General features: G+C 34.6%; 2 protein-coding genes across 2 annotated transcripts; both read right to left on the minus strand.

Moving 5' to 3' along the window:
* Positions 1 to 4,590: 4,590 nt before the first annotated feature.
* Positions 4,591 to 8,686, minus strand: LOC111810769 (subtilisin-like protease SBT5.4). Its single transcript, XM_023697548.2, has 10 exons — positions 8,603 to 8,686; positions 8,419 to 8,528; positions 8,249 to 8,346; positions 8,010 to 8,174; positions 6,492 to 7,129; positions 6,322 to 6,419; positions 5,887 to 6,135; positions 5,634 to 5,748; positions 5,305 to 5,518; positions 4,591 to 5,129 (listed from the first exon to the last, which is right to left on the minus strand). The coding sequence occupies exons 1-10, from the start codon at positions 8,684 to 8,686 to the stop codon at positions 4,591 to 4,593; spliced, it is 2,310 nt and encodes a 769-aa protein (XP_023553316.2).
* A 6,712-nt stretch (positions 8,687 to 15,398) lies between these two features.
* On the minus strand, positions 15,399 to 19,429 carry LOC111810763 (subtilisin-like protease SBT5.3). The gene is made up of 11 exons (XM_023697540.2): positions 19,335 to 19,429; positions 19,139 to 19,248; positions 18,952 to 19,049; positions 18,656 to 18,820; positions 18,460 to 18,562; positions 17,708 to 18,248; positions 17,397 to 17,494; positions 16,763 to 17,005; positions 16,473 to 16,587; positions 16,153 to 16,366; positions 15,399 to 16,003 (listed from the first exon to the last, which is right to left on the minus strand). Exons 1-11 carry the CDS (start codon positions 19,416 to 19,418, stop codon positions 15,456 to 15,458), a joined length of 2,319 nt encoding a protein of 772 aa, XP_023553308.2. The 5' UTR covers positions 19,419 to 19,429; the 3' UTR covers positions 15,399 to 15,455.
* Between the last annotated feature and the right edge of the window lie 8,375 nt (positions 19,430 to 27,804).

Below are 27,804 nucleotides of genomic sequence, written 5' to 3' on the forward strand. Positions count from 1 at the left end.
ATCCAACAAACAATGTGAAATACGACTCTAAACGGCCTCAATAAAAATCGAATTCTATGTTTTCAATATTTCTAAATTGTATTGGATAATAAAACTTAAATTTAAAACCTGTCAATATTATTAATATTTCAAGTCGATTGGATAATTCAACTTTTAATATTATATCCTATAATACAAATATAATAATTTCTCATATCTTCCCTTTCCTTCCCACTTTATTTCTCTTGCCTTATATTTTAATTTTGTGTTGCCATTTTTAATCAAATCTAATTTTCTTTTCTTTTCTTAAGAATTGATTCTAATTTTCTTTTCTTTCCTAAAATCTTCTTGTTTTTTTTTCTTTTTCTTTTTTTAAATTCCAATGCTTTTAAGGCATTCAATTTACTTCATATCTGATTCTTTTATTCTGTTTAATTCTATTCTCATATCTAATTATTTAAAGCATATCTGATTCTTTTAATCTGTTTAATTCTATTCTCATATCTAATTATTTAAAGCAGTTTAATTCTTACTCCCATGTCTAATTCTTCCCAATCTGCAATAGATTTGTTGGTTTTATTATTTCCATTTTTTTTTCCTCTTTTGTTATGCTTTCAAATCTTGGATGATTTGTTTTCCCATCTTCCTCTCTTTCTCTGTCTTTTTTTTTTCTCTCCTCGTTGAGTTTCCAAATTTTTTTTTTTTATTATTTGAATATGTTTTAGAGATCTTCCTTGTCTATATCTTCCTCTCTTTTTTATTTTTTTTTTCTTTAGATTTTAGTGAAAGTATTCTATTTTGATGGACTCTTTTAGCTAGGATTCAATAATTTATCACTCAGATCTAAAGAACTGCAACAGATCATTTATAACTCATATCTAATAATTGCAACAAATTAATAACTGCAACAGATAATTTCTAACTCAGATCTTATAATTGCAACAAATTAACATCATTTGATAATAAGGAACTATTAACCTTTTCACAGACATTATCTGCCTAACCATCTCTCTATTACCTTTCTTCTGGATCTCTCCATTCTTGTCTAATCATCTCTCCCTTATATGTCTTCCTTCCCCATAACTGTTTCTATTTGTTTGCTGAATTATCCATGCGGAATAAGAGAAGAATTATCAATAAGAGAGGTATTTTAGGGAAGGGACAGAGAGATCAAAGGAGAGGTGGTAGGTTATTTTTTTTTTTTTTCTTCTTTATTTTGTTATTTTTATTTTAATATATATATATATATATATATATATATATATATAGATATAGATATAGATATAGATATAGATATAGATATATTAAACGTTACAGATATGATATATTTATATATTTCTAACTCATTACAACCCACTAGCGTTCCATACCTATCATATCTGTAACGTTGAATATATATATATATTAAACGTTACAAATATGATAGGTATGGAACGCTAGTCGGTTGTAATGATAATGAAACTGGAAAAATGTTAGGACCTTATGCATTATTGTGCTAAGGGGATACCCCTTGTAACGACCCTAAAGTTCTACCTACCTAGAGTCGCTACTAACGTAGCATGCTCATCATCTATGCAGAAATATAGCTCTGGAAAGAAAACATCATCTCTAGTATAAATGTCGAAAACATTTAAAACATTTTCTATCTCTTGAAAACACATTCATGGTCTATCTTTAGTATAAATGTCGAAAACATTTGAAACATCTTCTATCTCTTGAAAATACAGTCATGTCTTACTTGTTTAAATACGAAATGCTAAACTATTAGAGAAAATAAAAAATAATATTAAAAAAAAAAAAGAAGAAGATTAAAAAAAAAAAAATCATTCCCCACTTCTCTCTACGGACCACTCATCCTTCACGATAGTACGAACCTGTACGTTACGAGGCAAGAAAACGATCATTATGGTTATCATAATGTTGCCATGATCAAGTAGGAAACCAATCATTATATTTATCATAATGCTGTGACAGTCATACAAGAAAACGATCATTATATTTAACCTAATGTTGTCATGACGGCTACTACTTCTAAGGGTGTCCAGCATAAGGAGCTCCCAGAATATGCTCGCCGGACAAGGAAAGGGGCCCAGCAGTATGCGAGCTACTTGTGAGTCCATACTCGCACGTATGGGTTGTGTGTAGATTATATGATACACATCCAAGCTGCCCGTTAGGAGAGTACCGTAGGAAAATAGAATGTTATGATAGATCCCATCATTGCATTCACATGTGCTTACATTTAATCCCAATAGTAGAGTCATTGACTGAGCATTCTTAAAATACTCAAGCCTCTTGCTATTACATTTTTTAGAATAAAGGCAAGGCGCCCTTATGAAGCGACGGAAGCGGAAGCATCACAAATTCCATGACGTAGTATATGCATACATTAGGATAGGTTGAATGTATTTGCATTAATAATATACAACTCCACATTAAATATAAGATTAAATGTATAGTAATTACCTTTATGTTAAATAGAAAAAATTACGTGGTTACAACTCCACAAATTTATTTATTTTCAATTAATTAATTAAAAATTGAAATTTTAGAATAATAATGTGAAAAATACATTTTATAATCTGATTTTATTATTAATTTCATTTTTATTTTATTTGAATTAAAATAATGATAGAAGAAATATATTTCATAACCTAAAATAACATTTTTTTTCTTTTTTCTATATAAGTTTTGACAATATCATTTTCATTTTTTTAATTCATAATATTTATTTTTTCTTACCTACATAATATAATTTATTTTCAACTAATCAATTAAAAATTAATACTTTAACATAAAATTTATGTCATATTATTAAAATAATTTTAATTCATTAAAATTTAATTTAATTTTTGTTCATGTACCTTAAATTTTAGGATTTTCAATTTAATTGGTAATAAATCTTAACATTTACTTTTACATAAATGAATTTATGTCGAAAATGAAAGACGTATATGGTAGAATAAATTATATTAGATGAGATATATTATAAAATAATATAATTGAAAAAAGAAAATAAGTTAAAGAGTTATTAAAAAAAAAAAAAAGAGAGAAAAAAGTTTATTTTGTAATTTATTAATTATATTTTGATCTTAATTATTATAATTATTTTCTTTTCTTTTTATTTTTAAAATTTCATGTGTGGGAATCATTCACTATTTAACCGATTTTCAAACATATTTATAAATTTTCTAAGAAAAATATATCTAAAAATGTTAGAAATATGTAATTTCGAACCTATAAAATTTTGAACTATGTGAAATTTAATAGCTTTTGAATATAGCATTTTGAACGAAGTCCCACCTACGTGTTCAAACTTCCCGTGTTTCTTTCGAGACCTTGTGTGCCTCTCAAATTTTCAAAATTTCTTCTTCTCTATCATGGTTGAAATCTCAAACTTTTCATCCGTAATTATGCATCTCCAGTGTTCGATCCACCCGCAATAACAACTTCTCCAATCACTCGACCTCATCATCTTTACCATCTTCTACTTCTACCCCTTCTTCCACGATGTTTTGCTCGAAAAACAGCGACTACAATTTCTCAACAAAATCCTTTTCAAAATAAGTTTTTTGAAGTTTGTAATTGATTTCCATGTTTACTGCTCAACATTCTTCAATTCCACACTATTAGTAAAATTACTGATCCTTTACAAGTTCAGATATAGATCTATATTAAGAATGAGATAGAAAATATAATTAGGAAGGTGTATATTATCATTGATATTGATATCCTTTAAATAGGATATAAGCGAGTACAAATGAGAAAAATATAAAAGAATTAAATACTGATAATAAAATAAAATATACTCTAAATCAATTTATAAATGGAAGAATATTGAGATATAATATCTAAGATATATTCCATAAATAATATATCTCAACAATCTAGAATTTTATTCTAAATTGAGTCATTCCATCATCAAACTTGATCAAGACTTATTGAATAGCTCGAATACAATCTACGCACTTTAGTGCAGAAATGACAAAAATGATGCTCAAATTTGTAAGGACAAAAGTTCGAAGTTGAAAGCACAATTTCTTTTATACATCATGATCTTTAAAATTCTAATTATATAGGTATTTATAGTCTCCCTACAAAATAAACTTTAATAAAAGTATTTTTGAATTTTACATTTTATTTCAAAATAGTCGTAAATAGTTAAATTTTTTAATAATATTCTTAAATTTGTAATAAAAACCGCAAAAAAATATCCTTTTTAACTTTACTATATTAACCGAATTAATGTATATTAGATACATTAAAGAAAAATATGTGGTTAAAATTTAAAATAGATTCAAATGGGTTGAAACGATTCATTGTTACTATTTATTTGATTTTAATATTTACCTCAAATATATTGATAACGGATTCAAGCTATAGCAAATAAGACAATTTAGTCGATTCAGTTAAATAGGGTCGATCTCAAGTTAATCACAGATTCAAGCTATAGGAAATAAGACAATTTAGTCGATCCAATTATTTGCATTTCATTCGGTTTAAGGTGAAAGAGGGAAAGAGAAAGATACATATAATGTCTTAGAAACCATAGTATTTGATAGGAAAACACTTTTTCAACCACCACCACCACATGTTTTTTCTTCTCCTAAATCATCCCAAATTCACTACAATTGAGCTTCTTACATGATGCTTACCATCTAACCATTTCAAAGACCCAAATACATACCCTCCATGCTTGTTGTTTGCCAAACTTCGGAATACAACTTTGAAAGTCTTCTCTTCATCGGTTCGAGTAAACTTCAACGTACTTGGCTCAACTGAAACTAAAACTCCTGGAGGTACCTTCACCCGAGCTACGTACGTGCTTGGGCTTCCCACATTCTTAACTGTTCTTTTGATTGTCACAGGTCCTGATTTCATATTGGGTATCGAGATTGATGGGTAGTTGAAATCTGTTAGTTTGAATGACTTTGAACAAACGAAAGACGTATTGGAGAATTTACTGAGTTGTGCTTTGTTGTAGCCTCGAGCACATAAGAAATTTAGATAGTCGTTGGTGGTAAGGTCGTATACAAGCCCAGGATTTGCTGCTCGGTTGGGATGGACATGTCCCGCACCGTACGCCAATGGGTTGGCTACAAGCTTGGTGGAATCTAGTATTGGATGTAAGTCATTGGCTCTAGTTTCAGCTGAACAAGCGAAGGAAATGTTATTACAATGGGAATGAGCACAAAGAACCTCTCGAATCACGATGGAATTGTAATTGGTTACGCTAAATTTAATTATACCGAACACTTAAACACAACTAATCCCTTAGATCTTAGCACCAAGTATTTACGTAACGATTTGATAATTTGAATGTACCTGTGGTCATGATTGCAGATTTGATAGCTGCAGGACTCCATTTTGGATAAATGGTCTTGAGAAGGCCAACAATACCAGAAATATGGGGACATGACATGGAAGTGCCAGATACTACATTAAATGGAATTCGACGGTTATCAAATGGTGAACCACTTGGTGATGCATCTTCTGAATAGGCTGCAATTATATTGACGCCTGGTGCTGTTATATCAGGCTGAAGAAGTAAACAAAAAGAAAAAAAAATACACACACTTAATATTTCGAGTTGAACATTGAATATTCTAAAGTAGAAACACAATGTAAACGAAAAGGAGAGCAAACATGGAAACCTTGAGTATTGACTCCTCGATTGAATTGGGACCTCTAGATGAGAATGAAGCCATAACGGGTGCCGGTTTGATTCCCGTCTCTGTCCTTACGTGAGTCATGTAAGCCACCGGAGTTCTGGTTAAAGTATAATGATAAGTTTCATGACTAAGAGTTTATTAGGAAAGACTTTCCAAGTTTTTAATTCTTTTTGTATTAAAAACACATTTTTAAACACTTAAAAAGTCATTCAATTTTAGTAGATGAAGTAATTACTTGGTGGAGTTGATGTATTCATAGACTGTTTCGCCATCGATATAGCTTATGTGGGAAACAGGAAGCAGGTGTGCATCGGCTATAAGTTCATTCCCATCTTCCTCGTTGTTGGCTAGAATCATCCCAACGGCACCTGCTTGAGCAGCCACGTAACCCTTGTCCACTCTTGCACTATCCCCTCCTCTAACACAAACTATAATCTTCCGTTTCACCTTTCTCGGATCAAGAGACCCCTCCACACACAGTTTACTGTAAGGATGCATCACAATTTCCTCATTAGAGTGCGACTAGTATCAATGTCCTTACCTAAAAAGGGATTTTATTAGTCAAATTTTAAAAGTACATGGACCAAAATGGACGTTTCAAATGTAGCGGGACGAAAATGAACCAAGTTAAGAGTATATGGATCAAAATAATATTTAAACCTATACTTACGCGGTTTCAACAGAGATATTGATAGCTTTCGCATCTTCGGAAGTGATCAATGGATAGAATTGCTGAGCTGGCAATATTTTGTCTGAAATACTTGCTCCCTAGTGTTGATAGTTTGAAGATCATTAAAGATGGCAAAAAAACATGAGAAAATAGAGGACTAAATTGAGTACCGTGATATGCTTCTTGTTTCCAAGGGCCACATAACTAGTAAATTGTCTGGTGATTGTGCTAGCAGCCACAGTGAAAAGCCAAGGCGCCACATTTTCTACGCTCTGTGGATCGGGTCCTGAGTTTCCACCCGAGCAAACGACGACGATCCCTTGTTGAACCGCATGGAAGGATCCAATCGCCGTTACATCGTCGAAAAACTCCGTGGAACCTCGACCAAGTGAAAGTGAAAGAACGTCAACACCATCAGTAATAGCAGCTTCTATGGCAGCTAGGATGTCTGCATCCGAACACTGACCACCATGAAATGTAGGCCAGCATACTTTATAGGCAGCAACAAAGGCTTTAGGTGAACCCCCTTTTGCAGTGCCATTACCATTTCCAAAAACGTTAGCTCCCGAAACAAAATTGCCTCCTGCCGTGGATAAAGTGTGTGTTCCATGCCCATCATGGTCCCTTGCTGTGTCAAAGCTACCATCAAGGGATCCCGCAAGCGCGGTGTAACCTTTATTGAAGTACCGTGCCCCAATTAGCTTCCTGTTGCAATGAAAATTAGAGCCACCCTCACAACTTCCCCTCCACCTCGAGGGAATAGCTCCACATCCTTCGTCACTGAAACTCTTTGATTCTGGCCAAACGCCTATAACGATTCGAATTCAAGGAGAAAAATCTTAGAAATTTTAGAATGGTCAAAAACTTAGAAATACAACGTATAAAATGTTTTCATAGCAACATATATGAGCTATAATTTAATCCTCTATTATAGTATCCATTATAGCTATAAAATTTTTTTTTATTAAAAATCTCATACTTTTAATAACATGAATGGTTTAGGTAAGTTATAGTTTCATACTTTATTATCATTCATTATAGCTATAAAAAAAGTGCTCTAAAAAAATTCTATAACATGAATGTTTTCATAGCAACATTTATAATAAGTTATAGTTTTATAGAATATAGCATCGATTACGGCTATAAAAAAAATGCTATAAAAAATTCCCGACTTTTAATAACATGAATGTTTTCATAGCAACATATAAATAAGCTATAGTTTCATATAGCATCGATTACCGCTATAAAATAATGCTATAAAAAATTCCAGACTTTAATAACAATGTTTTCACAGCAACATATATATAAGCTATAGTTTCATAATCTATTATAGCTCTAACAAAACACTAAAAAATCTCAGACTTTTAATAACATATGTTTTCCTAGTAACATAAACATAAATAAGTTTCATACCCTATTATAGAATCCATTATAACTATAAAAAAAAAATGCTATAAAAAATTCCAGACTTTTAATAACATGAATGTTTTCATAGCAACATATACAAGCTATAGTTTCATACTCTATTATAGCATCCATTATAGGTATAAAAAAACGCTATAAAAAGTCTTTAGACTTTTAATAACATACGTTGTTACGACATACGAAAAACACTATAAAAAGTCTATAATAACATTTTTCATAAGCTATCATATTCATTACTTTTTGTAGTGATAATTAGGACTAACCTGTGTCAAGGTTGCCAATGATGGTAGATTCACCAAAATTTGCACCATTCCAAATGGAATTTGGTGGAGTTCCTTCACCATTCTCTAGTTCAAGAAATTCCCATGAACTTGTTGTGTGCAGCTTTCTCATCTCGTTCTCGTGAACCGATACCACAGCAGGATGTCCTACCATGATAGGTAGCCAATTAGGCAACAAAATGAGTATCGATTCATATTAAAAATTGGATCGAATGGTTTACTTGTTAGATCTTGTGCAACTTTGTGGTCAAGAACGGCAGCAAAGCCATTGATATGTCTATTGTAAGAGTAGAAAATTGCTTCCTTCGCTATCTCATTACTATACTTGGAAACATAAGAAGATTAAGCAAATTGGCAACTAAAATGTAATGACATAAACTAGAAGCTTCACCTCCCTAACAATGACCCAAGCAAACTGTAATGAGATTCTGTTGCGATTCGGAGATCGACCGAAGACGGATTCGAGCCGTGCGAATGTGATCCTAAGTAAACAATGTAAGACTGCACGAGATGAACATATGAGATATACGATCGAAGAAAGAAAAAACCAAAAGAATGGTTGATCATTGGCTTGCCTTTTGGGTGGCAATGGTGGATGTTTGAAACAAAGGGAAAAGAAAGAAGAGAAGAATCAATGAAGATAGATTGAAACCCTCCATAGCTTTAAGCATGAAGCTTATGAATGAGTAACTCCCTCCATTCTTTTCAGCTTTATAATAACAAACCTAAATGGCCTATGCCTCATTTGACTCTTCATTTTTTTATTTAAAGAAGGTTTTGAAATGAATTGGTGCAATCTTGGAAAGGAAATGAAATGAAAAACATTTAAGAGAATTCATTGCTCTAAAAGGTTGGAATCCTTACCCATGTTCATATAACAACATTAAAATCTTTTTATCAACTAGTTTCGTTGGTTTAGTGACGACTCAAGCAACTTGAATAGAGTTCAGAACCCAGTACAACTCTCTCTTTTCGGGTTAGATTGTCGGTTACACGCATCATTGACATGACATCAGTTTCAATCGTCAAACAATTTTAATTTTCATAATAATCTTAAAACTAATATTGAATTGCAACTCTGTTTTTGGGCAGGTCACGTTGGCCCAACACAAAAAAAAAAAAAAAATGTTAACCTGCTAACTGACCCGAATTTTTTAATTTTCCAAAAATTCAACCTAACCTTTATTGAAAAAAATAAACTGGATTGGTTGGGTTCTCGAGTCATTTGAATACCTCGAGTATAGTCCATAACCTCTATTAACCTTATTGTATTTTTTTTTTTTTTTCGAAATGAAAATTATTATTATTTTATAATGATTACTCTTATCCTAACGGGCTATATTTGGTTTATTTTTTATATGAAACAAAAAAGGAAAAAAAATAATAATAAGGGATTGTGTATTTATAAAGGAAAGTTAATAAGTTTATGTAATTTATAATTACCCTAATTTAAACGGTGGCATTGAATTAATGATATATTTAACCACAAATTAATTCAAGGAAAATGGATTCTTTTCCTCTTTTGCCCTTCCCATTAATCTTCCCCCATTTTAATTTCTCAACTGTTATGTGTATTTTAGGAAGTATTTATTTCCATTTATTATTATTTATTTTTTTGCTTAAAACATGGAAGTTACTGTTTTTAATGAGATGAAAAAAAAAAAATCTAGACTTTTGATGGAAAATATAAATTAATAAAAAAAATATCCATAAAGGTTTGAAAAATATTCTTAAATTTTAAAAAATTTAATAATAAGCTAGTTTATAATTTATTTAAAAATATAACTTTTATTACGGTATAAAAAGTTCAAAACGAATGTTTAAAAAAATATCTATAAAATTTTAAAAATAATATTAATATTCGTTATTTTTATAATAAAAAAAATCATTACGGTTAAATATACGTCGACGTCTATTATTCAAATTATTTAATAGAAGAAATAATTAAATCAATCAAATTTCGAGACGCTAAATAAATGCTTCTTTAGGATCTTAGAGAGAGGATAATGAGGTTTACTATTATTTTTAAAATGTTTAGGGTATTTTTCAATTTCTTAAAAAAGTTTACAAGATATTAATAAAAGAAAGCTATGAAAACATTTTGACAGTTATTTTTAAAATTTTCGTGAAAGTTCAACCATATTTTTGAAATACAGTATTAATGGTTTCATTCCAAACAAACGGTAAGTATTTTTTAAAACTTTTTTTTTAAAAAAAAATTTAGACTTGGGTACTATTGAAATTTTTTAAAGTTTATGGATACTTTTTAATCAATAAAATTAATGCGTCGTCTCCAATGGACGCGACCCATGACCGAAAGCCTCAGCCCAGTCCATATATAGTAGTTGCGCCTGCAGCAATCTGAGAACCCGAGGTTGCAGGCCGTGACCTGTGACTCGCGCCTCGACCCGTGCCTCAAACCAAGAGGTAAACAGAAATGTGGCTCACTCCTATCAACCTACAGCAAAAAGAAGCCCTCGGCTTCGAGGCTCGGCTCAGGTACCCTAATTTTAGCTTAAATCCCACCGTTCCGACCCTCTCGAACCTGTTTTTTTACCTTAATTAAGGTAATCGAGATTGTTTTAATGTCGCATTTCACATATGTCAATTGGAATTCCTATTAATTGTGAAATACTAACGAAAGGTGACGAACGATCTAATAGGAAACGAACCTCGACAACGTTTGGAGCAGCTTTTGAGGAACAAAAGTTAACATTTATTGAATTAAGGAGAACGCTGACTAAGCCAACCAAGTAAGTGACCTTACTACAGGATAGACTAGAGACTTGTTTGCTGTATGACATATAACGTATGAGTTATGACTTATGATGTCGTATATGAGTTATATGATGATGCTTGATGACGTGGTATGATGACTATTATGTATTTGATGACATTATGATGACGATGTATGATGATTATGATGCATGACGTAACGACCCTAAATTTTCACATACTCAGAGTCGCTACTAACGTCTCATGCTCATCTATAATGCGGAAATATAACTCTTACATGAACATAATTGATAACGTAAACTTCAAAAAACGTTTAAAACAACTCCTTCTCTGGAAAACACAGCCATGGTCTTACGTGTTTAAATATGAAATTTAGAGAAAACAAAAAACAAGTACAAAATAATTTAAAATAATGAAATGCAAAACAACCTATTCTAACTTGAGACTAGAAATTTAAATATGAGTCTACCCTATGCACGTGCCACAGTCTCTGCTCGCGATGCCGCCGTCCTCCGTACAAGTGCGCCTTGCCTTTACCTGAAAAATGAAATGGCACACGGCCTGAGTATTTCAAAGAATACTCAGTAAGTGGCCCCACTAAAGGGGGCCATGCAAATGCAAACACATGCAATCATGATTTAGGGACCTATCTCTAATCATCTTAGGGGTGGCCTCCAGTCTCGGACAAATTGGATGTGTAGTACTTCCCTACACACGACTCACACGTGCGAGTGTGAGTCCCCAGGGCGCTCGCACACCCCCTGGACCCTCTGGTCAAGCTAATCTGTAGCGACGTCCGGAGGTCAGCGGAACCCCATAGTGTCATGCGCCTCATGAACACCCTCATCTGTGTGCTTTCGCACCTGTGCGCATTCGCGCTCATCATAAGGTGCGCGTCCGCACTCATCATCTCTAGGGGAAGTAGCCCTATGCTTATGAACATACAAAATGCATGAGGTCCCTCTAAATCCATCGTAATGTCTCTTCTGACACAACCCTCTAGTCTCATCTCTTTGTTACTCTAGGTAACGCATACTCGTGGATATTTATATTAATATCATTTTCATGCTCTTAGGGTTGTGTCCTACGTCGATCTAACGACATGATACAATATGGCACTCATCATCATCTAGCATGCTCAATATGAAAAACATCATCATATAAGGTAAAAATCATGCAATCATCATGCTCATCATAATGCCACAACGTGCGTCAAACATATCAAGCGTCACTCAACAAAATATGTATATACCGCACATATCATCAAGCATCATAATCCACACATCATCATAACTCATACAATTATTTAGCCTATCCTATAGTAAGGCCACTTACCTGATTAGCTTATACAGTTGTCACCAATTTATCTTTAATGAAAGTTTGATTTTTCCCTTTGTATCCAAGCCAACCTATAAGAATCCATGGCATCAATTTCATGTTAAATTCTCTAACTCTTACAATGGTTCATGTGCTAAACTTCATGCAAGCATTAAAGACTTTGCATAGATAAAGTCTTGGAACGTTATAATATACCTCTAAATAGATATACACATATTATATATATATTCTATTTATATTAAGATTTCATTTTCTATTTTTTATTTCGATTGACTTCTCTCTTGTCTTTTGATATTCTTTCTTTACTCTGCTTTTTCTCTCAATTTTTGTTCAAGACATGTTCTTGACCAATTTTTAATCATACTTACTTAATCATATTGTTGGTCAATTCGAATCCATTCTTACTCCCAACTCTTCCCTTTTATTTTTCTCTTCCTCTGTGTTTTTTTCTTTTGATTTTATATTCTGGCCTTCTCTGTATTTTCTGTGTTTTTTTCTTTTGATTTTATATTCTGGCTTCTCTCTACTTTTCGTTTTTTTCTTTTGATTTTATATTCTGGCCTTCTCTGTATTTTCTGTGTTTTTTTCTTTTGATTTTATATTCTGGCTTCTCTGTACTTTTCTATTTTTTTTTACTCTGTATGCATTCTCTGTATTTTTTTTTTTTTTTTACTTCTCTCTATTTTTTTTTCTCTATATGTCTTCTCTCTATTTTCTCTTTTTACTTCTTTCCTCCTCTCTTTATTTTCTCTTTTACTTCGGCCTTCTATCTATCTATATATATATATATATATTTTTTTCCTCTTTTCTTTTGATTTTGTTAACAGTACTTTGCCTCTCTACCGTCATCTCATATTTTTTTTGTATTCTAATTAATTCTTCTTTCCAAATCTTTCATTTATCTTATGTATTTTTTTTTCTTTCTTTAATTTTGTTAAAATCTAACATTCACAGATAAATTTTCATTTCAAATCTTTCCTTTCTTCTTTCCTTTTTCCTTTCTTATTTACCTGTTAATTTTTTTTGTTCCCATTCTTCTCTTTTACTCTCTATTTTGTATTTATTTTTCTATCTGTTATGTTGACAAATATTTGCCTCATCTGTTCTAGTTATTTTCTATGACCTAACATCATAACCAAAAATTTAAATATCTCGGCAAGAGAACCAGGGATCTAATTCTGCATAATTAGACAAAGGAAAAGAAAATATGTTCTAGTTATTTTTCTATGACCTACCATCATAACCAAAAATCTAAATAAATGGGCAGGAACAAGAGATCTTATTCAGATTAATTAGATAAAGGAAAAGGAAATCTGATTGGGATAAATGAAAAGAGATCTGAAATATGACTTACCGTAATAACAAAGCAAGATCTCTGTCCAAAGGAAGATCTCTCTCCAATAATTAAATCTACAGCTCTCTTTGCAAATCTGGTTGTTGGTATTTTTTTTTTTTTCATTGTAGGAACCTTAGATGCATCCAGTATTTTTTTTTTCATTGTAGGAGCCTCAGATGCATCCAGTATTCTTTTTTCATTGTAGGAACCTCAGATGCATCCAGTATTCTCATTTGGGTTTTTTTTTTTTTTTACGGATAAGTTGGCTGAGGAGAGATAGTTGGGAGAGGGAGGGGGTTAGTGGGGAGTAGTTTAGGGAAAATTATTATTTTAATTATTTAATTATTTAGTTTTTTTTTTGGGTTGTTACACATGATGTTGCTACTTTAATATGACGATTTTTTCCATATTAAGCACGGTGTATGATGTGAATGCCATGTTGTATCATGTTGAGAAATCGCCTAGGACACAACCCTACAGAGTATGAATAACAATGTTAAGATGAATAACTAATGCACATGTATTACTAATATTAACATAGAGATGAGACTAGAGTTGTGTTAGGAAGACGTTTTAAAGACGAAAAATAGAGGGACCTCATGCATGTTTGTGTGTACATAAGTATCGGGATACTTCCCCTTTTATGATGATGAGTGTAGAAGAGCACGTTACGATGATGACGGTGATCATGTATAGCATGACACTCGGGGGTCCGCTGACCTCCAAACGTCGCTACGGACAGCTAGCTCGACGATGGTGGGTCTAGGAGGGGTGCAAACCGCCTGGAGATTCACACTTGCACGTGTGGGTCGTGTATAGGGAAGTACTACACATCCAAGTTAGTTCGGACGGGAGGCCACCCCTAAGATGAGATAATGATAGGTTCCTATAGCATTGTTCCATGTGGTTGCATTTTTTCATGACCCCTATATTGGGGTCACTTAGTGAGTATTCCTCGAAATACTTAGGCGGTGTGTACATCATTTTTAAGGTAAGGCAAGGCATTCATGTACGGTTGACGCGTGGCATCGCAAAGTAGTTATCATGGCACGGGCATAGGATAGAAACATATTTAAATTCCTAGACTTAATTAGAATAGGTTGTCTTGCATTTCATAATTTTAAATCATTTCAATTTCATTTTTATTTGCATTTCATTATTGTGTGTGGATTACGTAAGATCATGACGGTGTTTTAAACGATGAAGTTGTTTCATTAGTTTCGAAATTTATTGCGTAAACGTATGATGTTTATGAAACTTTTGAAAGTTGAAAATTATATTTTCGAACCTACAAAGTTATTTTTATTAGTTTTGACGTATAATGCATTTATTTTATTAGGTCTCAATAATTTTTAAATTTTAGGAAATGTATCAATTCAAAGAACTTATTAAAATGGTTGTGTTTAATAGTCTAGCATCAATTAGTTCTTAAAATTTTAAATAGTTTAATAGATTTTTTTTAGTTTTGACTTTAATAAGTTTCATCTTAAAAGTTTATAAATATATTAAACAAAAAAAAAAAAAAAAAAAAAAAAAAACTAGTCATAATAGATCAAAAGAAATCACATGGTGCAGAATTAAAATTTGGTACGAAGAAGACAGAGTTGATAAGCGACCAAGCAACATTGAAATTACAGAGCAACGTGCAAATATTTTAACCAAAGTCCTAGCAAAGGTTAAACTTTGCAGATATGCAGGAGTCGTTCTAAGTGAAGAATCTCGAGTAAAATCAAGCTTACGAGGAATAATATGAGTCAATAAGTTTGACTTAGTAAAAATAGTTATTAACCTGAGCAAGTTTAAGAAAATGATCGGTGTTTATTGAGAATCGTTAGTAATTTAATCGAGAGAATTATTAGCGGTTTTAACTTAGAAAGTTTAGAAAATTTGTTAGTATTTTCTCCCCAATAAAAAGTCATCAGAATCATGCTCTATTATCATTTAACTGTGTACATGAAAATAAAACTTTAATTATTGAGCTAAAACAAGCTAAACTCAACCCAACTCGTGTGCTTCTTTCACTGCTTTGTTAATGACACAAAAATTGGACTGCTAACACTATGCTTCCCGTCAGACCACACAAGTTTTCCAAACACATATCCATCCGTTTGATTATTTGACACCTTCTTCAACACAACTTTGAAATCCTTCTCTTCACCAGTTTTGGTGAACTTCAAAGTACTTGGGTCTACCGAAACCGAAACACCTGGCGGTGCCTCGATTTGGGCAACATATGTACCTGGACTTCCCACATTTGTTACTCTTCTTTTGACCTCTACAACCTCTGATTTCAGATAATTTATCGAGATTGATGGGTAGTTCAAATCTGTTATTTTGAATGAGTTTAAACAAACGAATGAAGTATCATTAGTGAATAGTTTCATTAGTGTTTTATTGTAGCCACGGACACATAGGAAGTTCAAGTAGTCTTGGGTGGAGAGGTCGTAAACAAGGCCAGGATCTGCTGCTTTGTTTGGTTGGACATGGCCGGCACCATAGGCCAAGGGGTTTAATCTCTGCTTTTCTGGGTTTAGTATTGGATTTAAGTCATTGGCTTTGGTTTCAGCTGCAAAACAAAACCATTACCATTAGCTTACGAGATTTAAGTCAAAATGAAAATCTCATAAATAAAATATCTTACCATTCATTTGAGAAGTTACTAGTTTAATTAGTCCTTGAACTTTTAAAATGATTGAAGAATTTTGCATAACAAACCTGTGGTCATGATTGCAGATCTGAGAGCGGCTGAACTCCATTTTGGATAAAGGGTTTTGAGTAGGCCAACGATGCCAGAAATATGGGGACATGACATAGAAGTGCCTGATAATACATTATATTGAACCCGACGTTTATCAAAAGGTAAACCAGTTGGTGATACTTCGTTAGAGAAAGCCGCTAGTATATTCACTCCTGGTGCTGTTATATCAGGCTGGAAATTAAAAAGAAAAATGCAATACTTCAAATTTTGCGACCATTAGCAATTGACACATTAAAATTTATACTATAAAATTACTCAACACATATATCTAACCAACCTTGAGTATTAAAGGCTCAATTACACTGGGACCTCTTGATGAGAATGAAGCCATAATTGGTGCTGGCTTGATTCCCAACTCGGTCTTCACAGGAGTTATGGAAGCCATTGGACTTCTGATTCAACCACAAAACTTAACATATAAGTTACAACTTTTAAGTGTAATAAATTTTTAACTTAAAAAATACGTTTAATAGATTCCTAAATCAAAAGTTTCTAAGTTTAGATCATAAAGTTTAAAAGAGTTCGAGAATAAACGTGGAAGTGTATAGAATAAGATGGAGTAATTACTTAGTAGACTGGATGTATTGTTCGATTGATTTTCTATCGGTGTAGCTTATATGGGCAGCAGGAAGTAAGTGTGCAGCAGGCAAAAGTCCATCCCCAATATCCTCGTAATTAACAAGAATTATCCCAACAGCACCTGCTTGAGCAACCACATAACTCATCTCCACAGGATCGCCCAAATTAACGCAAACTACAATTTTTCCTTTAACCTTTTTAGGATCAAGAGACCCTTTTGCACATGTTTGGCTACAAGATCACAATAAATTTTTGTTAATATTATATGGCTACCGTAAATTTATTGAATAGAAACATGCCGATTAAATTATATAAAACAATCTTAAATTTTAAAATATATTTAAATAATGTTCTTGCATCTTTAAAAATTTTATTTTAACCTTCCTAAAAAATTGTGGGAATATATCATAACATCATTTTTAACTTAAAAAAAAACATAATTAATTTTTATGGTTTATTTCAACTCAAAAGATATTGCTTAACATAATTTACAAATTTACCAGAGATGGTTTCAATAGAAAAGTTCACAAAAGTCAAGTGTTAATTTTAAAAATTAGGACATGATTGTAATGTATCCGCAATTTAAACATATTTTGTATAATTTAAATAAGAATATACTCACGCGTCGTTAGGAGGGGTATTGTTGAATTTTGCATCTAAAGAACGGATCAGTGGATAGAACTTATTAGCTGGCAATATTTGATTAGAAAGACTTTCACCCTGAGATAGACAATGAAAAATTATTTAAGACAACATAAACGTAGTACATAGAAATAAACTCAATCCACAAATATAGAGACACGTATACGAAAAAAATTTATATGCCCAATGCAATTAACCATGTTTAAAAATGGTTTGATTCTTACCTAAATATTTGTATAAATAGGATCGAGAACACGACTATATAGTACTAACAAGTGTCGGATAGAGTACCTTTAAGCGCATCTTGTTTCCCAACACCACGTAAGTGGTAAAAAGCCTGTCAATTGTGCTAGCTGCCACAGTTATCATCCATGGTGCGAAATTTGTGACACTTCTTTCAATTGGTCCAAAATTTCCACCAGAACAAACAACAGTGATGCCATTCTTCACGGCATGGAAGGACACTACAGCCATTAGATCGTCAGAATATTCAAGAGGAAGTGCACCGAGTGAAACCGATAGAACATCAACTCCGTCACTAATGGCAGCTTCAAAGCCAGCTACAATATCGGCCATAAAACACGAACCATACAACGCTGGAGGCCAACATACTTTATAGGCAGCAACACGGGCTTTAGGGGAACCCCCTTTTGCAGTGCCATTACCATTCCCAAAAAAGCTTGCTCCATCAACGAAATTGCCTCCAGCTGTGGATAAGGTGTGTGTTCCATGCCCATCATCATCCCTTGTTGTTTCATAGCTTGAGTTGAGAGGTTTAGGTTTCACGACGGATATATATCCTTTGTTGAAATATCGTGCTCCAATCAGCTTCCTGCATTTAAAATCTTCAATTTTACATCTATGTTACAGGTATCAATACAAGCATTTGATACGATGAATAGCTAGAACACAAATAGCTAGAACACAAACAGGACAAGGACAGATCTATTATCATTTTTATATAAGATTTATATAAGAAAATTGAGAAATCGATGAGTTTATGCATTTGTATGCTTGGAAATAAGAGATTTGATGGTAGGGACCTGTTGCAGCGAAAGTTGGAGCCACCTTCACAACTTCCCTTCCATCTTTTTGGGATAGGTCCATATCCTTCATCACTAAAACTCTTTGATTCTGGCCAAACACCTGTATTTATTCCAATTACAATAAGAAGAGGTACCCAAATTATTACAAAAGTTGCCAAATGTCCAAGAACTTATGAGAGGGAACAAGTCCAACCTGTGTCAATGTTGCCAATGATGGTAGATTCACCAAAACTTGAAAGGTTCCAAAGTGAGTTTGAAGGAACTCCACCATCATTCTCAACTCCAAGAAAGTTCCATGATCGTGTTGTGTGCAGTTGTAGTCCTTTGTTTTCATATACTGATATCACATCAGGATGCTCTAAAAAAAAGAGAAAACACTATATTATTAAAATAGAAAAACTAGGCTGGCTTTGTAACAAAGTTTTGGAAACTAAATATCGAGTATGACTTATGATAGCCATCGTCATAGATATGGATGAATCATTTTACTTGCTAGATCTTCTGCAACATTTTGATCAAGAACAGTGGCAAAGCCATTGATATTTCTATTGTATGAGTAAAAGATTGCTTCCTTAGCTGCTTCATTGCTGTACTTGAAAACAAAAACATAAGAGTGTAAATGAAGAATGAGAGTTCAACAAATTCGAACTACATTATTTGCAAGTAAAAGCTTCACCTTCCTAACACGGATCCAAGTAGATTGTAGTGAGTTTGTGTTGCAAGTTGGAGATCAAGGGCAGAAGGATTCAAGCCATGTGAATGTGATCCCAAGTAAACAATATAAGACTGCACAACATAAACAAAACGTTTCAATGTCTAAAACCCAGTTCATATAAACATTGAAAAGCATTTATAAGTGATGATTGAGTAACCTTCTTGGCTGCAATGGTAGATGTTTGTAAAAGAGCAAAAAGAAAGAAGGGGAGAAGTAAAGGAGGAAGATTGAAGGCCTCCATTTCTTTTTCTCTCAAAATAATTGTTTCGTTAAAATGTTATGTTATACTCTCACTTCCTTAGTGCCTTTTTATAATGTTGATCAATGTTTTATGATTGGACTCAGATTTGGGGTTTCATTTTTATGTATAGAAAGTGATGAAGAAATCTTCCATTTGAAGAGAACAGAGAAGATTATAACTCCAAATGGGAGAAATTCATGGTATTTTAAAGAAATTAGTTTGGTAAGGAAATGAAAATGATTTAATAACACACCCTGCACCAAAAAGGTAGAATCCAAGTAAGAAATATATTAGACTTGAGTAGAAAATTAAGATGATATAGTTGTTAGACCAATCCAATGAATCCTAGGAGGTCGAAACTCTTCTCGACCTTCTATCGAGTACTCAGTTTTCCATACTTTCAATTTGACCCGTGCAAACAAGATACACCACCGTAATGAGACTGTTAGTCGAGCCTTTTGTGTAGTTAGAAACCATTTATTGTCTGACTCTAGGCATCTTGTGATATGAACCAAGAGACATCAATCATACAATATACTTCAATGAAGATGTGAAGATTGTTAGGATCGATACCAGTTGTTAGGATCGCACAACAACGCACACGCTTGATCTAGATGAACACAAAGAAAAGGATAGAGAGAATTGCAAGGAGAACTCTGGCTAAAAGGATTTTGTATTGATGACTTCAGGTATGTACAACAAGAGAGAGTACAGAGAATAGAAAGTACATTTCAAAGCTTTACTAGACGGGATATATATATGGTTCAGTCTACTAAATATAGCTTTACCAGATTTAACTATCTACTATATATAGCTTTACCGGATATAGCTTCACCATATATGGCTTTACCAAATATAGCTTTACCTTATATAGCCATTGACCAAGCTATAAATACAGGGAGCAGACTCCATAACTCAACAATTCTCCCACTTGGAGACTGATCCTACACCATACCAATTAGGGCTTTGCATAGCTTTAATTTTCCAACATCAACACATTTTGTCAACATGTCTGCTGGATTCTTTGCACCCTCTATCTTCTCCAAACACATATCGCCTTCTTCCACTAACCTGCGAGTGAAATGGTACCGTCTTCTAATGTGTTTTGTCCTTGAATGATAGACTGGGTTTTTCACCAACTGTATGGCACTCTGACTATCTGTATAAAGGATCTTCTTGCACTGCTTCCGGCCTAATTCTTCTAGATAGTCTGTCATCCATATCATCTCCTTTCCAGCTTCAGCTATGGCCACGTACTCAGCTTCAGTAGATGAAAGAGCAACGCATTTCTGAAGCTTGGACATCCAACTCACTGCTGTTTCATCTATAGTGTAGATATACCCAGATGTGCTCTTGCTGGAGTCTACATCTCCACTCAGATCAGCATCCACAAAACCTTGCAGAACTACTTTGCCATTGCCATAACAAAGTGTAGTATTGGATGTACCTCTCAGATATCTCAGAAGCCACTTCACAGCTTCCCAATGTTCCTTCCCTGGATTTGCCATGTACTTGCTAACAACTCCCACTGCATGTGTTATGTCAGGTCTAGTGCAGACCATAGCATACATCAAACTCCCAACTGCAGAAGCGTACGGAACTGATGCCATGTGCTCACGTTCCTCAACTGTCTTGGGAGATTGCCCCTTTGACAATTTAATATGATTTGCCAAGAGGGTAGTCCTGGGTTTAGCGTTATTCATCTTGAATTTGGACAACACCTTCTCAATGTACTGCTCTTGGGATAGATTTAATATGCCAGCAGATCTATCTCGAGAAATTCTCATCCCAAGGATCTGCTTCGCTGCACCTAAATCTTTCATCTCAAATACTGAAGACAAGCTTGCCTTCAGGTGGTTTATCTCCCTCATACTTGATCCAGCAATTAGTATATCATCCACATACAGGAGTAGAAACACATAAGAATCAGTGTATTTCTTGAGGTAGCAACACTGATCCTTTTCACTTCTGTGGAAACCACTCTTGCTCATGAAGGAGTCAAACTTCTTGTACCATTGTCTCAGTGCTTGTTTCAGTCCATACAAGCTCTTATTGAGCTTACACACCATGTGCTCCTTGCTTGGAGCTGCAAATCCTTCGGGTTGTTGCATATAGATCTCCTCATCTAGATCTCCATGTAAAAATGCCGTTTTTACATCCATTTGCTCAAGGTGCAAATTCTCCGATGCAACAATACTCAGTAGAATTCGGATAGTAGTTAATTTCACAACTGGAGAAAAGATCTCAGCATAATCAATGCCTTTTCTTTGTGAATATCCTTTAACTACTAACCGAGCCTTAAACCTCCTTCTGCCATCTGGTTCAACCTTGATTTTGAACACCCATTTGTTCAACAGAGCTCTCTTTCCTGTAGGCAGCTCAGTCAGCACTCACGTATTATTCCTTTCAAGTGAGCTCATCTCATCATCCATGGCTTGCTCCCACTTAGTTGAATCTTCCACTTGTAGGGCCTCATCAAAGGACTCTGGTTCTCCTTCGTCAGTCAGCAACAGATAGTGTAATGAGGTTGAATATCTGTCTGGTGCTCTGGTAGTTCTGGATGATCTTCTCAACACCTGCTCAGGTGCAACTTGCTCCACGTCTGGTTCTTCAGCAATAGGATCAGCCACGTCTGGTTCTTCAGCAATAGGATCAGGAGTTTCTTGAGCTTCTGTTGTACCATCACTGTGTGAATTTTCTTGCCACTCAAATTCAACTCCCACTTGCTTCGTAGTCTCAGAGTTTATCTTCTCTCTGTCCTTGTACATGACATTTTCATCAAAGGTCACATCACAGTGTCTTAGGATCTTCATATTTTTCTCATCCCAAAACCTATACCCGAACATGTCAGAGCCATAGCCTATGAAGTAGCATTTCACAGCCTTAGCATCAAGCTTATCTCTCTTCTCTGGATCAACATGAACATACGCAGTACAGCCAAAGGTTCTCAAGTGAGAGTACTTGAGTTCTTTTCCTGTCCATACTTCTTCGGGCAATTTGAACTTCAAGGGTACTGACGGCCCTCTATTAATCAAATATGCTGCTGTGTTCACAGCATCAGCCCAGAATGTCTTTGGCAATCCAGAATGAATCCTCATGCTTCTTGCTCGCTCATTCAAGGTTCTGTTCATCCTTTCTGCAATACCATTTTGTCTTGCCTTACCGGGAATTGTACTTATTAATCTAATTCCCTCAGCTGCACAAAATGTCATAAACTCTGATTTGTTGTACTCTCCTCCATTGTCAGACCTCAGGCATTTGATCTTCAAGCCGGTCTGATTTTCAACTTCAGCTTTCCACTTCTTGAAGGTGGTAAACACATCTGACTTGTGTTTCAGAAAGTAAACCCATACCTTCCTGCTGAAGTCATCGATGAAGGTGACGTAGTACCTTGATCCACCAAGTGATGAAACTGGAGATGGTTCCCAGACGTGTGTATGGACCATTTCCAACCGCACTTTCTTCGGTTCTCTGGCAGCCTTTGTGAAACTAACTCGTTTCTGTTTGCCCATAACGCAGCTCTCACAAAGACCCATATCAACAGATTTTAAGCCTTCTAAAGCTCCTTTCGTAGTCAGCATCTTCATTCCTTTGACGCTCATATGTCCAAGTCTATTGTGCCATAGACTTGAATTGGAAGCACTCTCAGCAGCAGCAGTCATGTTTATACACTCTGCAGTAGTGTATAAGGTTCCGGATTTTGTGCCACGCGCAACAACCATGGCGCCCTTCACAATCTTCCAGGAACTCTTTCCAAACTCTGCTGCATAGCCTGTGCTATCCAACTGACCAATAGAGATCAGGTTCTTCTTGAGACCAGGAATGTATCTGACATCTTGTAATGTCCATTGATTTCCTGCTGGAGTTTGTATGGAGACATCTCCCTTTCCTTCAATCTTCAAGGTTTTATTGTCGGCAAGATACACCTTCCCGAAATTTCCTGATTTGAAATTTCGAAACAATTCCTTACTTGGAGACGAATGGAACGATGCACCTGAATCCAAAATCCAGGATTCAGCTGGGCTATCCACACTAAGGATTAAAACGTCCTCAGCATCTTCTGTTGTGTATATAGAATCATCATCATCTTCAGATTTATGATTCTGCTTCTTCTTTAGCTTTGTACAATCTGTCCGAAAGTGTCCTTTTCCCCCACAGCTCCAACACGTTACGTTGGGTTTGTTTGGAGATTTTCCCCGGTTCTTTGATTTTGAACGCCCATGTTTGTTTGAGCTCTTTGATTTGCTTCTTTCCCTTCGATCAACACTGAGAGCATTGCCTGATGAATCTCCAGTTTCCCGTTTGCGAATACTTTCGCTGAGAACTACATCTCGAATTTCATCAAACTTCAGTTTATCAGATCCTCGGGAACTGCTGATTGCGGCAACAACAGTATCCCATGACTCGGGTAAGGATGACATCAAAATCAATGCTTTAATTTCATCTTCGAAATTAATTTCCACCGAACCCAGTTGACTTATGATCATATTGAATTCATTTATATGATCCGCAACACGTCCACCTTCAGACATCTGTAGATTGAACAATCTACGCATCAAATACACCTTGTTCATAGCCGACGGTTTTTCATACATATTTGACAGCGCCTTCATCAGATCTGACGTTGTCTTCTCCTTGATGATGTTAAACGCCACGTTTCTGGATAACGTCAACCGGATCATCCCTAAGGCTTGTCGATCCTTGAGCTTCCACTGTTCCGTGGTCATGGTATCCGGCTTCACCCCCAACAGAGGTTCGTGAAGATCTTTCTGGTACAGATAATCTTCAATCTGCATCTTCCAGAAACCGAAATCGGATCCATCGAACTTCTCAATTCCAATCTTTGAACTTTCCATCTTCACAGATCGTGGTGAATTTTGCCTTGCTCTGATACCAGTTGTTAGGATCGATACCAGTTGTTAGGATCGCACAACAACGCACACGCTTGATCTAGATGAACACAAAGAAAAGGATAGAGAGAATTGTAAGGAGAACTCTGGCTAAAAGGATTTTGTATTGATGACTTCAGGTATGTACAACAAGAGAGAGTACAGGTATGTACAACAAGAGAGAGTACAGATAATAGAAAGTACATTTCAAAGCTTTACTAGACGGGATATATATATGGTTCAGTCTACTAAATATAGCTTTACCAGATTTAACCATCTACTATATATAGCTATGTACCATATATAGCTTTACCGGATATAGCTTCACCATATATGGCTTTACCAAATATAGCTTTACCGGATATAGCCATTGACCAAGCTATAAATACAGGGAGCAGACTCCATAACTCAACAAAGATAAGGTTGTCAAAATTATCAAAAGAAGTTCTCCACAAGCTAGACATGATCGATCTTGCTTGTGGAGTGATTCGAATCTCAAACAATGTTCTTGCCTTGAGATATTCGATCAACAAGATAATCCGAATCTTATTCCCCTTGTAGTTGATTCCTTATCTTATCATCTTGACTTGATAAATCTTTAAAGGGTTTTCAAATTGTTCGAAGGAACTCACTTCCCAAAATGATCTTTCTACGTCTATAAATAAATGTTTGATTATGACGAATACTTGTCACAACTCAAGTTTTAAGGCTACGAAACCCAGATCGAGAATAAAATGATGAAAGTGAAGATGGACTGACGCTCCAAAACATTCCCCTCTGTGACCGCATAACTCTCGAATACTCATCCATCGATTTGCAAGTTGCAAATACTTGAAAAAGGAAGGAGAAAAAGGGTGTGTATAAAAATATACCCAATAAGCAACTTATTCGTAGACTCTCATGGCATCCTTGATCTAATAGGAGACCATAGGCTTTACTCTCAGCTCTAGGTGAAGAGTTGTTGTTCACAGACTTGAGTAACTAGTTTAGCCTACAGAGTAGTACTCAGTATCTGTGGTTTAGGTACTACCTTAAAGAACTCTCTCTATTAGGTGGGGCAGCATGGTGAGTGCTAGCTACTCTTCATCCATAGGAGGTTAGATGACAACTCATGTAGTTGCTCGAGATTAAGGGGAGCGACCCCAATATGTGCCAGTTCAATGACGACCCACATGATCAATGCCTACCCATAGGAAAAATCCATCATGCAAGCTAATCCAAGCGAACTATCTAGTTACACAACCCTCACCAACCTTACGCCTAGCTCAACAATATCGTACCGAAGTGAAATGGGAAGTAGAAGTTCTACAGACATTGTACCGACTACTATGGGCCTAGGTGGCTACATTTGTTTCGAGGTTGTCATGATGGTCTTTTATGTCTCCCAGAGTATTTTAGAGGGCTTGACATGGATTCATGTCTCCAGGTTTCTCAATTTTGACTACTTGAGTCTTGTTCGGTCGGAAGCAGGTCAGGAGCACTAGGGCTACACCCTATGATCGTCTCTGATGGTTCTCTAATGTGCTTGGACTACCGGAGGCATTCCATCCAAGGTATTGTCTAACCAAACTAACCCTCCCACCTTATTCTTATTCTATTTTCGCTATTTACGATAGGGAGAATCACACATTCAATCACTTGTAGTTATTGTACTGTAAATCATGCATATAGTCACAGATGCTCTACGGGATAATAACATCTATCAATTACTCGAAGTGAAGATATACAAATTTTCATCCTCTGATTTAGCACAATTATGTACAAGCAATAGAAAAACAGTTTAGTTATACGACTAACAAAGAGTGAATATTCTCATGCTTATCCAATCGTTCTAGACTTAGGTCATACCAAATCTATCTACCTAGGATTTGGTTTTAGTAGCATGTATGTATTACCAAGTTATCCCTACAAATATTACTTTCTAGAATTTGTATAGTTACTTACTTAGATGACGAATACTTTTCCGAGCTAGCCTTTTTGCATGTTAGGAGCTCAAAAATTTATGAAATTTCTGTGTACGATCTCCAATTAATAAAATAAAAACCAACTTTGTGAATGGAAAATTTTCCATAATTTTTTATTTTAATTATCATGTATTAAAAATAGAAATTTGATTTTTTTTTTTTTTTTTTTTTTTTTTTTTTGCTTATTATGAACTTTCTAAAAAAAGTACAAACATAGTTGTATGTTAAAAAAAATTTGAATTGGAAATTTGTCGACTAAATAAGGTTTTTTCATGGTGGGGAAGGATTATGATAAAATTAATATTGTATTAGAAAATTAGTAAGGGAATTTTTTTACAAGGATAAAATAGTAATTTTGGAGACTTCATTGATTTAAAACTTGAAATAAAAAAAATAAATAAAAATAAAAAGATAAAATTTAAATCGAAATAAAGTCAACCTGGACCAAATATAAATTAAACTTCAATTATAAGACCTTGTAATTCAAAATATTACGAACTAGAAAATGGGATTAGATACAATTATAAAACAAAATACAAAATACTTTAAGATATACAAATAGACTAAGGCTCCAAAACTGTAACGGTACAAAAAGATTCGTAGTCGCCGAAAAACGCATGATTTCCTGTGCCTCGCGTGAGATCTCACATCTTCAACCAACCCACGACCTAGACAAGAACTCCCATGCCACAACTCGATCACAAACAACCCACTTTCCTTCTAAGAACGTGTGAACACCGAGAGGGAGAGACAGCGAACTAACCTTTTTTTCCTCAGACTACAATGCCAGTGAGATAGAAAGAGTCGATCCAACGCCTGTGATCGATGCCCCGAGTACACAAAAGGTAAGCCACTTGCGTTTCGTACTAATTCATCGTGTTTTGCCTTCGTGACCAGTGAGATTCGTGTAATGAAAAAACTAAGATATCAACGGATTTGCATTTGTAGGTACATAGAAGAGGTTGTGACGTAGAAAGTCATGGCAGATGGAAGTTGATGAGGATCCTGAGATTAGGGTTTATGTGAAGGATGAAGGGTTGATTGGAAAGAAAATGAGAAAGGCTATGTTGGCTAATGAGAAATCGATTGTGTTGGAGAAGGTGAGGTTGTATGTACAAAGTATGGCGAAGGGTAATTTGGAGGTCAAATGGGTGGAGCCGAAGAGTAATCAATCAGCTCCACATGTGGCAGCCATGGAGACTGCCCCTGCGGCGTCAAAGCCGACACCCGTGGTGGAGAAGAACAATAGAGGATTCAAAAGACATGAAAAAAGGATCGGTATTGTTAAACCGAAAGGGCTCTAATAACATGATAATATTTGCTAAAACCAGCACAGAAATGGTGTGAAAGTTATTTATTTATAATCAAATAAACTAATTATATGGAAAGAGTAATAAATGGAAATAACACTAAATAGAAAGATTCCTATCGTAAGAAGACAAATATCTTATATGCACGATATGGTATAATCAAATATCAAATACAATATATATGGTAAACTATAATTTAGTACTAAATATCCTCAACAATATG

The sequence above is a fragment of the Cucurbita pepo genome, chromosome 14, assembly GCF_057944985.1.
Source record: "Cucurbita pepo subsp. pepo isolate OVF chromosome 14, ASM5794498v1, whole genome shotgun sequence".
NCBI classification, from domain to species: Eukaryota; Viridiplantae; Streptophyta; class Magnoliopsida; order Cucurbitales; family Cucurbitaceae; genus Cucurbita; species Cucurbita pepo.

Bases quoted from the DNA above. Each gene is read 5' to 3' on its own strand.
- LOC111810769 (XM_023697548.2), bottom strand. From the start codon at position 8,686: ATGGAGGGTTTCAATCTATCTTCATTGATTCTTCTCTTCTTTCTTTTC. The intron at 8,175-8,248 runs GTAAACCATTCG...CTATCATGGTAG, and splicing joins AGTTGCACAAGATCTAACAA to GACATCCTGCTGTGGTATCG. The intron at 5,519-5,633 runs GTTTCCATGTTT...TTACTTCTTCAG, and splicing joins TCGAGGAGTCAATACTCAAG to CCTGATATAACAGCACCAGG.
- LOC111810763 (XM_023697540.2), bottom strand. From the start codon at position 19,418: ATGGAGGCCTTCAATCTTCCTCCTTTACTTCTCCCCTTCTTTCTTTTT. The intron at 16,367-16,472 runs GTTGGTTAGATA...TTTAATTTCCAG, and splicing joins TTGAGCCTTTAATACTCAAG to CCTGATATAACAGCACCAGG. The intron at 16,004-16,152 runs GTTTGTTATGCA...TTTGTTTTGCAG, and splicing joins ATCTGCAATCATGACCACAG to CTGAAACCAAAGCCAATGAC.